The sequence below is a fragment of the Macrobrachium rosenbergii genome, chromosome 7, assembly GCF_040412425.1.
Source record: "Macrobrachium rosenbergii isolate ZJJX-2024 chromosome 7, ASM4041242v1, whole genome shotgun sequence".
Lineage (NCBI taxonomy): Eukaryota > Metazoa > Arthropoda > Malacostraca > Decapoda > Palaemonidae > Macrobrachium > Macrobrachium rosenbergii.
In genome coordinates this window covers 33,262,047-33,274,987 of record NC_089747.1, presented here as the reverse complement: position 1 = coordinate 33,274,987, position 12,941 = coordinate 33,262,047, and the positions used below count along the sequence as shown (strand labels likewise).

Here is a 12,941-nt window from a genome sequence, read left to right as displayed (position 1 = left end):
ATTCGCTCATTAAGGTGAAACCGGTATCTGGAGCTCATTACATCTGCGAATTTGCAGATAACATCCTGATGATTAGATAAGCATTTGTCAGTTAGTGCGATTCAGTCTCCGGGTTTTTTTCTAGCGAAGTATATATTACTCGTGAGTTCCTAAATCCTCAAAAGATAAAATAGAGAATTTTTCTGATTTTTTCTTTGGCTGTGAATACGAGAATGAGGTATGACCTGGTAAGTTCCAGACCTCAGAAGTAGACCGCATGACATTGTTAGGAAAGCCCTTGGGATGAGTAGCCAAGGGCCCCAGTCTAGCCCAGGCCTAATAGGACCAAGAAAAGACAGATGAAAGGGTCGTGTTTATTCAGGATGCTAGTGATGGCTCAAGTGATCATTTCCCGATTTCAAAATTCCCCGGAAAAATCGTTAGGAGTATTTTTGATCTGGTTAACTTGGCAGCATTTTAGTGGCAAGTAATTTAGTATCGGGGTAAAGAAGAGTATGTGGTAGATGGTTTATACTTCTGGTCAGATAGATAAAATAACGAACCAAAGGCAGGAAAATTAAAGAAATAAAAAATCTGCAAAATAAATGTTTTTACAATCTTTTTTATAACTTTTTTATCTTCTTTTGTCACGAGATGGCAAATAAACCCCTCATGACCATAGATACACACCTAAACGATCATTTTACGGGAAACGGGTCTTAGACATAGGCCATGCAAGAATTCAAGATCTTAGATATGATTCTTGCGGAGAGGTAACCCAGCTGAAATTTTGAAATCAAACAAAAGAAGACCATTTAACTCCCTATCAAACTCTTGTTCTAATATCTGTTTTTTTATACTAAATAAAATAAAAAAAAGTTAAGTATATCTTAGTTTAACCAGACCACTGAGCTGATTAACAGCTCTCCTAGGGCTGGCCCGAAGGATTAGACTTATTTTACGTGGCTAAGAACCAATTGATTACCTAGCAACGGGACCTACAACTTATTGTGGAATCCGAACCACATTATAGCGAGAAATTAGTTTCTATCACCAGAAATAAATTCCTCTTATTCTTCATTGGCCAAGACAACTGATGCGGCAAAATAGGCCATGTGAAACCAGGAATGTGATCCCGACAAATTAGGATAAGGAATATTCTAGCCAACTAAAAATGAATTGAATTAGGCACAATTTTTCAATGACGAAAGGTAAGAAATGGGCTATGAAGAATTAAGGAAAAATAATGCGACACCAGGGTAAGGAGAAAACTGAAAGAAAGACAAACCTAGGAACATGGAAAGTGACGTTGTATCGCGTAATTCAAGTCACAGAAAGCCTTAACACAAAAGGAACGTGAGAGTCACTCAGACTCACAGAAGACAGTAAGTTTAGCACACGTCGTTAGAGGAAAAGGAGTCTAACACCCAACTGCAGCAAGAACAGGGCCCTTTCCTTAGAAGAAAAGCAGTATCGTTATCCAGTGCAGAAGGATATGAGATACCGTTACCCAGCCATAAAATAGACATTCACTCCAGAAGGAAGACAGATGACACCAGCCATTCAGTGAGGATTATCAGCATCATCAGGCACCACTGGACAAAGAGAAACATCGCCACCCATCCCCTGAGGACAAAGTAAGATCTAGCCAGCGAGGAGAATGCAAGTAGAATCAGCTGAACTGGAATACAGTGACGACAGTGAATTTTTCAGCTCTTGTGCCAAAGAAAGTATACTGTAAGATTGTACGCTCGTTTAAATGGACACCCAAAGTAAGGATGTTAGCCCTCATCCTTGCAAGACGATGTCTGATATTTCACTGACATTGAACCTCAGAAGACAGATTTATACTAAGTTTGTCAAGGTGAGCAAGTTAACGCAAGGCAGTTAGAGAGGAAAAAGTTAACCAGCTGTTAAAGAACTAGGTGACAGCGAGTTGTTGAAAGAGTAAGGTTACAAGCAACTGTTAAAAGAGCAAGGTGATAGCCAGTTGTTGCTGAGCTAAGTATAATAGCCAGCCATTGAAAGACTCACTGTGATAGCCAGCTGTTAGAAGAGTAATGTGACAGATGACAGCCAGCTTTGGGACGCAACGAAAATCAACCCGGCTATAAAGAGCGTGAAGGTCGCAAATGGCCTCATCAGTTAAGAGAAGGCACTCTTTACACGTCATGAGTAAAACCACAAATCCATGAAGTAAGGAGACAATATTTTAACTTTGACCTGTCTCTGAAAGTATTTTGTATATTCGTCATTAGAAATAGAAGTCTGGCTGCTGCCCTCGCCCCTCAACCCCCTAGAAAATACTGTACCCTTCCAACTCCTTTATTATCCCTTGAGAGCCAAATATTAAGGCTTGGCCAGCAAAACAAACATGCCATCTTTCTCAGGGTTTCCGTGTCCTGTATCTTTACCTTGTGTTTGTCCGAATGCAGAACTGGGCAATGATGGTAATTTGATCAACAAACATCACATGGAAGATAGAGAGAGAGAGAGAGAGAGAGAGAGAGAGAGAGAGAGAGAGAGAGAGAGAGAGAGAGAGAGAGAGAGGAAGGCATTGTTTATCCTTGCTAGTGCCCGTCAATTTTTTGTTTGTTTGTTTTTGCGTCAACTACTATTCATTTCTCTAAGGTAAAACATTTTCACGTGACGCTCGTTTTATTGTTTCAGCGTCTGTTTCACGGGCAAATAATAGCACCGTGTTTACTTTCGTGTTTTTTTGTTGTTTACACTTCGTCAATGTTTCATCGAGATGCAACCGCAGCAGACACACAATTCCTCTAAATACAATAGAAGCACATGGCCTGCTACCAGAGGTTTCAGAGTCTTCGAGGCCATTCTTTTGGCATTCATTCTTATTAAAATATAAATGTGAATAGTGATGTCATCGTGAATTATATGACTGTGAAACTCTGAACAAATAAAATTCAGTGTTGTGTGTACAATTTTATTGTTTTGTTGGGGAAATAAAAATGAGAACTGGAACAAAAGAATTCTAGGGCGAGTTTCAGAATTCTTTTAGTTTCTCATTCTCAAGGATATCTTTTGACGGTGACACGATCTCTATTTTTGTCAAATTTTCAGTTCATGAGAAAATTAGGAAAAATTAAAAGTGGAAGTCGCTGCGGGTGGCATATTTGGGAAGAATTTAAAATGTTGGCAGTGATTCTTTTGTTGTCTATTGTTACTAAAGCGTAAATTAGTAGCGGCGCTGTTTATTTTTTTACAAAATGATAAAAATCTGTGAAATAATAAAAATTAGAAATCGAAAAGCTCCACATATGGCTTGCTGAGCATTGCGAAATTCTCATGGCAATTATTTTCTGCTCAATTCATATTAAAATGTTAATTAACTGTGGTTTGCCATTGTACAACAACACAAAATGCAATTTTGCATTCATTTTCGTGATGAACTGCCCAATATATTGCATTACACGTAGTTCGAAGAAAAAATGCAACACCTCAGAAATCATTAAGGGACTTCAAGCGTAAAATACGAGTACTGCATATAACTGCAAGAACAGTGAAATTAACGTTAAACATATACCGTGCTAGTTTTGCTTTGCCTGCCACAATACCCTTTAGTTACGTCAATGACCTTGAATTCGCTCTGCCTGTCGCCTTATATTGTGGATTAATATATCCCATCTAATTATGAAGTTTTTATTTTTAATGGATAAAAATTATGATAATGGTTAAATTCGTGTTTGAGACGATTTCAACTGCTTCACCGCGTTTAAACTCGTATCTTTTGCCTAGCCGTGAGAGATTCCAGAAAAGTTAAGTATAATTATCTTAGTTTAGCCAGACCACTGAGCTGATTAACAGCTCTCCTAGGGCTGGCCCGTAGGATTAGATTTATTTTACGTGGCTAAGAACCAACTGGGACCTATAGCTTATTGTGGAATCCGAACCACATTATGACGAGAAATGAATTTCTATCACCAGAAATAAATTCCTCTAATTCTTCATTGGCCGGTCGGAGAGTCGAACGCTGGGCCAACAGCGTGCTAGCTGGGAGCTCTACCCACCCCTCCAATGGAGAACTGAGAGATTCCAGAAATATGACTCAGTTGTCATTGGTTTGACATAATAATAATTAGATTAAGTTAAGTCACTCTTGTCATTCTTAAGAGTGGAAACGCCGTCATAATTCGAGATATTTATTGAATATGATTGTGTTGACCACTTCAGTCTCCTCTTTCCTCTACTTTTAGGAAGTTCCTCAGCATTTCATATTCGTGTATTATTACCTTTGACTTCATTTTTCTGAAGTCTCTGATACTCTTAAAATCTCTCTCTCTCTCTCTCTCTCTCTCTCTCTCTCTCTCTCTCTCTCAGTATGTAGGCTATTATTTTTACAAATCCAAGGAAATAATATCTAAAACAAGAACATCGCAGTTTTTCTAACCAAGCTATGTGAACAGTGGAAAATTACATATGTGCAATTTTCATTTAAAAGTATATTTTTTTACTTATTCTTCAACTCTGTCTGTCGAGTAAACATGCAGTAAGGATTTAGTGATTCTTATTAAAATATGCATTGGTATGATAATAGTGTCGACATAATACATGCATGCAGACAAACACAATTGAAACAGTCACTCTAACTCACGTATATGTATACATTTATACAGGTTTTTTTATTTAAGTATGCATTACCAACATGCATAAAGTTGATGAATATCGTCCCTTCTGTAGTCCTAAAACCTTGTTCTGGGCGTAACTTGTTACTGCCGCAAGGGAGGAGTCGATTAATTTGTCCGAAAGGTGAATCAATTGTTATAGCTCTCTGAAGAGTTGCCAGTTATGCAATTTTCCATCTGAATCATCAACATCGTCTGATCGCAGATATAAATGGGTGAATTCCACGTCCCTGTCTTCGTCTATTATTTATTATTTTTTATGCTTCTCTTTCTCTCTCGTTTCCGTCATGATGGAGCCATAGAAATTTTCCAATCGATTTGGATCTTCCTTGTTAGTGTTAGTTACGGAAAACGACCTCTGTGAGTTCCATGCATAAGGGCTGTTTTCTAAGGAGGGGCTTCATCGCCGGGAAATTTTGACTCCATTTGCTTGGCAGTGGAATGTAGGAAAAAGCGTCCTTACCTCTTCTGAACATAAGGGCGGTTGTCTAAGGAGGGCTTCATTACGGGGAAATTTTCACGTGGAGTTCCGTAGCGTGCAGGACACGGCATAATCAAACCATTTTGGTGCGCAATAATTATTCCGGTCGCTTATTTACGGCCTTTTAAAACCCCGGAGACTGCACGAGGCTTTTGGACCAGACTGCGCTTCGCCCGACGCCACCTCAACCTTTCTCTTCCTCCTCCTCCTCCTCCACCTCCTCCTCCTCCATTCACTGCTTCCTACTTAACCGCCATCACCTCCCATCGTCCCTCCCCCCGCCCCTCCGTATCCATCTCAATGTCCACCTCTTCCCTTCCTTTTCCTCCCCAGGCACTTCCACCTTTACCACCGACCATCTACTCCTCATTTTCATCTCTGCCTTCTATCCTCAACCTCCTTTACCTTCCCAAGGGGAGTAGTTCCGTCAGTGCACCTCGCGTGATGCACTGTAGGCATTACTGAAGAGTGTTTGCAGCGCCCCTTCGGCCCCTTGCTGCATCCGCTTTTTAGCCTTTTATCTCACTTCCATTCCCATAAGCTTTCTTCCAAAACACTGACCAACCTCTCCAACAACTACTCCTTCGAGCACCTGGAGGCTTTTCTCCAAGTTTCATCTTTAGATATTTTTACTTCACCTCCATTTTCTGCATTTCTTTCCTTTGCTGTCCAACCACTCCAACTCCCTCTTTTCACTGTCATGATTGTTGAATGGCCGACAGTGCCAATTGGTTGGCTTGACAGGACAAATTTCATTGAAACAGAAAATTAAAATCCTCCAACCATCCGCCCACCCCAGTCTTTTCAAAGCGGCCCCCCCTCCCCCCATCTCATTTTCCTCCTCGGTCAAGTCCCTCTTCACCAACACTTCTAACTCCCTCCATCCACAGCTCAACCTACTTTTCACCACCTCCACTTCACCACCATCCCTACTACTTCTATCTCCCAGCACTCAGCACCTCCACCTCCGGTACCCATCCACGATATATTAATAAGAGTATGACTGATTTATCTATCTTTCTATCTATCTCTCTTTGTCTCTCTCTACAGATATATATATATATATATCCAGAGGAAGACGGACGAAAACCACACATCACTAGGCTGTCTTATTTATTTTAAAACCAACGTTTCGTAATTTTGTACTGAATTACATCTTCAGGGCTGTGCACAAGAAAAGATAAAAACATAAAAACAGTTATAAGTACAGTCTTAGAATACGTTTAAAATGTTACAGTAAAAATGAAATAAATAAGAATAAAAACACAACCAACCTAGAGGTGAAACAGTATGGATCTAAATGGAAAGAAGCCACCACAGTAAGGAGTTAAGCTAAATACAGTTGACCAGCGGATGTATGAGTATTTAATGATGGTACAAGTTGTTTTATAAATAACGACTCTAAGATTGTTAAGTCTTGAGGGTTGGCAGTATGACCGATGACGCTAAAATCTTTGTTCTCAATGTAGGTTTTACATTGTTTTGAATGGGTCTGGCCCCGAAACGTCGCAATAAATCTGGAAATATATATATATATATGTGTGTGTGTGTGTGTGTGTGCATACATACATATATATATATATTATATATTATTTATATATATATATATATATATATATATATATATATATATATATATATATATATATATATATATATATATCAATATAAAATTCAAAGGTCTCAAGGAGGACGTCTCATGGCAAATTTCCAGATTTATTGCGACGTTTCGGGGCCAGACCCATTTTCAAGCTAAAAATACAATAAAAACACAATATTAAAAACAACTGATCTTTTCATATATGCACGGTAAAAGCAAAGAATATATAATATATATCAGAATATTAATAAATAACACGCACTCTGAAAAACTGTGTGTGTAATCCTTATCCTCATCCTCCTCCTCAGCCACCACCAGTTGTTTTTAATCCTAATGCTCCAGCCTTTCTAACTGAACCTCAGTCCTTTAGCTTCTTTGCTTTTAATTCTTTCTGTCTCGGCATTTTCTTTGAATCGATTGCATCCCAGTTTAGGTAAAAAGGCCATTTGACATGCGAACTATAAATGAGGAACTAAATTATTATTATTATTATTATTATTATTATTATTATTATTATTATTATTATTATTATTATTTGGCTATAACGTCGTTTTAGCGGTGGCGAAGATGAAATCTGTTGGTTTTGTTGTTCTTTATTATTGTATAAAGCCCTTACGTATCCTGGGATTTTCTGGATTAGTGGATTTAGACATTCTAAAGATCTGTAACATTATGAGATAATTATACGTAAAAATCAACAAAAACAAAAGGTTTCATGCTTCTCTGTATTGTTATTACACATTAACAATATATATATATATATATATATATATATATATATATATATATATATATATATATATATATATATATATATATATATATATATTTATATATATATATATATATATATATATATATATATATATATATATATATATATATATATATAAATGTGAAGAGGATGACGAGAAGGGGTGATACATAGTTTCATATTTATTCTATGCCTACATTTCAAAACATAGTTTCATCATCAGGGCTATATAAGAAATTACCAGAATTAAAATAAATAAAAAGGAATGACTCGGGTTAAAAGAACTTCAGTAGGGTAAAATTTTCGAGTTCAGAATAGAAAAATATGCTGGAAACGAACCTAACTCCTCAAAATATGCACACCTAGAAAAGCGCACTTCAGGAGGTAAACATTCGGGTAGAAGGCGTTTGACCGTTCTGTGATGGAAGTAGTTGTTTATAGCCAAGTGATTCCATTATACGGAAGGAGTTTTCCATAGCGGATTGTGCTGCGATTTCCAAATTATCATAGCAAAATAGGTGATTTGCATTTGTTTACATGTTCCCTGATGATAGAATACTTCTTGCCTACTGTAAATTGCAGCCTATTCTGTAGCTAACTCCACGATGGGAACCAATCCGCACTTCTAGCATCCTCTTTGTAACCAGAATAAGTCCAAGATAACATCTTGGACAAGTATATTTATACACCAAGGAACGCATGGAACCAGAATTCATGTCTCCAAACTTAAAAAGCGAACCAATTGTTCTTGGATTCCTAAGAACGAGCCTGGGATTAAGACAACAAAAACGTTTTTCAATCATTCGAGTTCAAATAGTGAAAAGCTTAGTCATCAGCCGTATAAGGTAAAGCAAGAATTGCAATTTATGGGTGAAACTATTATTAACAAATATCTGGGGTCTTGGTTAAATAAAAGTTTTGTGTAGCAATTTTCATAAACATTCATTCTAAGATATTCAACCTCATGCAAAAATTGATGCAATCTGAAAGCAGGGGAAAGGCCCTATGCAATAAAGTAAAAAGGATGTTAAGTTTGAGAGTAAAAATGGTGGAACTGTACAAACTAGAGCCGAGACTGTTGGTGGATACTGATGAAAGAGAGACTCCTCCAAATGGAACCAAAAAATATCTACTACAAATGGACCCAAAGTAGACCCCATGTCATTTCTTTCTTAGCCTGATCATAAGGCTGTACGTTAAAACGCTGGCGTATAATAAAATATGAAACTGTCTCACCTCCATTTAGTTCATGACGTATTTCGACTTGCCGGATATCAACACTTTCCCGAATGCATGTATGCAAATATACATACATATATTACATATTTATGTATATGTATATTTTCATGATGTTGCCTTGTAATATGTATATCATGCGATATTTTGATATATTTACTCTTTTATTTATCATGTGTTACGTGTAATAATAATAATTATTGAAATATTATAACAGATCTCAAAAGAATTAATGATTTAAATAACTTAATACCATAACTTAGAGTTGATAATACAATTTTAATATTAACGTTGTATGAGCAACACTCGTGTGTGTTCAGGGAAGACTTGTTTCATTTCAGTTGTCATCAGTTGATATAGGAGAGAGCGCTTTGTTTTGGGTTAAAGTGAGGACAGTTTGGAATAACAATTCTCGATTCGTTCGGGAAATCAACTCAGTTTTTCGCCTTGTTTATAAAACATGTCAATCATAATCAGCCGATTGCAGTATGTTTCGATCGTGTAAAGATTTCTGTAAAAGCCGTGTCCCATACAAAAAGAATACAAGTGATTTCACAAAGTTACATACATGGCTCTGATCACATATGCTGCTTTTAGAGAAAGAGTAACATGTCCCAATTGCGTTCTAAACGTTTGTTGGGAGTGACGTCACCTTCCTTCTAGAAATTTCTCTTTTGGTATCTTGTAACCAAAATGCCTTAATGACGTCATGTAGTTGTTTCATGTGCTACTGGAATTCTGAAATCTGTTTCATTCTGATTTCCGAGACCGATCAGTTTGGTTCCCCCTCTCTCTCTCGTTCATAAAAAGAGATCACTTTTAACGTAAAATATTGTGGTCACTGGTGGTAATCTTAGTTTTTTTGAGATCTGAGGTAGGAAAAGTGTAACGGCGCCTTATTAAAAGTGTGTTTTGTGGAAAAGCAGCTGCAGCAAGTGATTTTACAAAATTTTTACAAGTTTGTATAAGCTAACGTGAATTTTACTTATTAATACCATGGTATGATAAGTTAGGGAAATTTTGCCTTAATGAAATTATTATTGATAAATCTTTTGTGGAATTGTGTGTGTTCTTGTCTTTGCAATCTCTTCATATTTTCACTTTTTTTTATGTTTGTGATTTAACGTTTATTTACGTAGCATTTTAAATATTTCTTGGTAATTTAACATTGCATACTTGATTTAATTTTTCATTTATTAAGATTTTCTTTTCAAATCTTGAGTAATTCTTGATAGTTTAAATTTTTCTTGATTAATCTAAATTCCTGATAAATTAAAGTTTTTGTGAATTAGTTTTGTTTCATAATTTAATTCAAGAATTAATTAAGTTTTCTGTTATTTTCAAGTAATACTAAATTTTTCAGATTGTGAATTCTAATTATAAATTTTGAGTTTAAGAATAAATTTTTGTGTTTAATATTTTTAGAAAACAGTGTTTCATTTATTGATCACCAGTGAATAGGATTAATTGTTGAGCACCAGTGAATAGGATTAATTGTGTGTGCATAAGGCAAAGTGATAAACATGTTTTGTTCTTTTAGTTTTGCTAAAGTGAGTTAAGATCAGGGAGGCAGTTAAAGTTATTTGATGGAGTGATGCCCTTTTACACTTGAATATTTCTTCTTTAATTGTTGATACTTTACACATATGCTGATAAAATTTGTTTGATTTTTCAAGTGATTAATAAGTTTTTAAGGGATCACTGTTACTTTTAGAGTACTCAGTCGTAATTCCTATTGCGATGAGAGTTCAGGTATCTGGCTGAAGTGAGGTAAATTTTTTTAATTTTGAGATTAGTGTGTAATAACCAGGTACTTCGTACGCATCGTAACAATATATATATATATATATATATATATATATATATATATATATATATATATATATATATGTATATATATATATATATATATATATATATATATATATATATATATATATATATATATATAATGAGCAAACTTCAATTTACCTGCTGCAAATAAAGAGAATTCCTTTTTTTTTATATAAATTGAATCATAAATTGTAACTCCAGTTTATTGGCGATCAAAACGTCACTGAAAACTTACATGTCTTAAAATCAATCGTAGCTTCATATCTGTATTAAATCAGAGGTAAATATGTAAACACCAGAATAGCAGGGAAATGTTGCGTGCTTTGATAACACCTTCAGGATTTAAATTGTGATAGACAACCGAGCCCCTTTGCTTAAAAGTCCAAACATTACCTTTTTTAAACAAAATATCAAGGGAGATCGAGTTCCCCTCCTCCTCCTGTCCATTATAATGAATGTAAATAACTTGACTGTGCCACTAGGAATCTGCTGTGATTAATATGAAGGCAGCAGTCCGTGGGGAACTCTGACATGTTTAAGGATAAATGATATTAATGTTAGTGGGTCATTCATTTTTGGATTGCATAATCTCGGTTTTCTTTGATGGCAAACAGAAAAAGACTGTTGTGTCATCAAAAACAACTTGCGGTTTTACCACACATTTACTAATGCAGTAACCCAGTTTTTTTATTATTTTTAAGCGAATGGCTCATCAGTCATGCAACTGGGTTAGTTTTGTCTCAGCCAAGTTCATTTTTTAATCAAACAAAATCTTTTGCTATTCATAAATTGTTAACTTAGTTGACAAATACACATAAGGCTTATTATTTAATTTTTTATTTATTTGATCATATTTCTATAACTCTTAATTATATTTCTTTTTCAATAAATTTTTTTGAAGATTTTTGGTTCCAAAATTTTCCTAGCAGAGATCACTTGGGCGTTCTCTTAAAGCTTTCCTAGCAGAGACCACATGGGTTTTCTCTTAAAGCTTTCCTAGCAGAGACCACTTGGGTGTTCTCTTAAAGATTTCCTAGCAGAGACCACTTGGGTGTTCTCTTAAAGCTTTCCTAACAGAGACCACTCGGGTGTCCCCTAAAGCTTTCCCAGCAGAGACCACTCGGGTGTTCTCTTAAAGCTCTCCTAACAGAGACCACTTGGGTGTTCTCTTAAAACTTTCCTAGCAGAGACCACTTGGTTTTTCTTTTAAAGCTCTCCTAGCAGAGATCACTTGGGTGTTCTCTTAAAGCTTTCCTAGCAGAGATCACTTAGGCGTTCTCTTAAAGCTTTCCTTGCAGAGACCACTTGGGTCTTCTCTTAAAGCTTTCCTAGCAGAGACCACTTGGGTGTTCTCTTAAAGCTTCCTTTAGCAGAGACCACTTGGTTTTTCTCTTCAAGCTTTTCTAGCAGAGACCACTTGGGTTTTCTTAAAGCTTTCCTAGCAGAGACCACTTGGTTTTTCTTTTAAAGCTTTCCTAGCAGAGACCGCTTGGGTTTTCTCTTAAAACTTCCCTAGCAGAGACCACTTGGGTTTTCTCTTAAAGCTTTCCTAGCAGAGACTGCTTGAGTTTTCTCTTAAAGCTTTCCTAACAGAGACCACTTGGGTTTTCTCTTAAAGCTTTCCTAGTAGAGACTGCTTGGTTTTTCTCTTAAAGCTTTCCCAGCAGAAACCACTTGGGTTTTCTCTTAAAACTTTCCTAGTAGAGACCACTTGGTTTTTCTTTTAAAGCTTCCCTAGTAGAGACCACTTGGGTGTTCTCTTAAAGCTTCACTAGCAGAGACCACTTGGGTTTTCTCTTAAAGCTTTCCTGGCAGAGACCACTTGGGTTTTCTTAAAGCTTTCCTAGCAGAGACCACTTGGTTTTTCTTTTAAAGCTTTCCCAGCAGAGACCACTCGGGTTTTCTCTTAAAACTTTCCCAGCAGAGACCACTTGGGTTTTCTCTTAAAACTTTCCCAGCAGAGACCACTTGGGTTTTCTCTTAAAGCTTTCCTAGCAGAGACTGCTTGGGTTTTCTCTTAAAGCTTTCCTAACAGAGACCACTTGGTTCTTCTCTTAAAGCTTTCCCAGCAGAAACCACTTGGGTTCTCTCTTAAAGGTCTCCTAGCAGAGACCACTTGGTTTTTCTCTTAAAGCTTTCCTAACAGAGATCACTTGGGTTTTCTCTTGAAGCTTTCCTAGCAGAGACCACTTGGGTGTCCTCTTAAAGCTTTACTAGCAGAGACCACTTGGGTTTTCTCTTAAAGCTTTCCTAGCAGAGGCCACTTGGGTTTTCTCTTAAAGCTTTCCTAGCAGCGACCACTTGTGTTTTCTCTTAAAGCTTTCCTAGCAGAGACCACTTGGGTGTTCTCTTAAAGCTTTCCTAGCAGAGACCACTTGGGTTGTCTCTTAAAGCTTTGCTAGCAGAGAACAC

At 36.5% G+C, this 12,941-nt stretch overlaps 1 protein-coding gene across 1 annotated transcript; it reads left to right on the top strand.

The window, feature by feature from the left end:
• Positions 1–212: 212 nt before the first annotated feature.
• Positions 213–12,735, top strand: LOC136840388 (WAS/WASL-interacting protein family member 3-like). Its single transcript, XM_067107070.1, has 5 exons — positions 213–227; positions 1,417–1,616; positions 5,268–5,557; positions 5,997–6,076; positions 12,676–12,735. The coding sequence occupies exons 1-5, from the start codon at positions 213–215 to the stop codon at positions 12,733–12,735; spliced, it is 645 nt and encodes a 214-aa protein (XP_066963171.1).
• Positions 12,736–12,941: the final 206 nt, after the last annotated feature.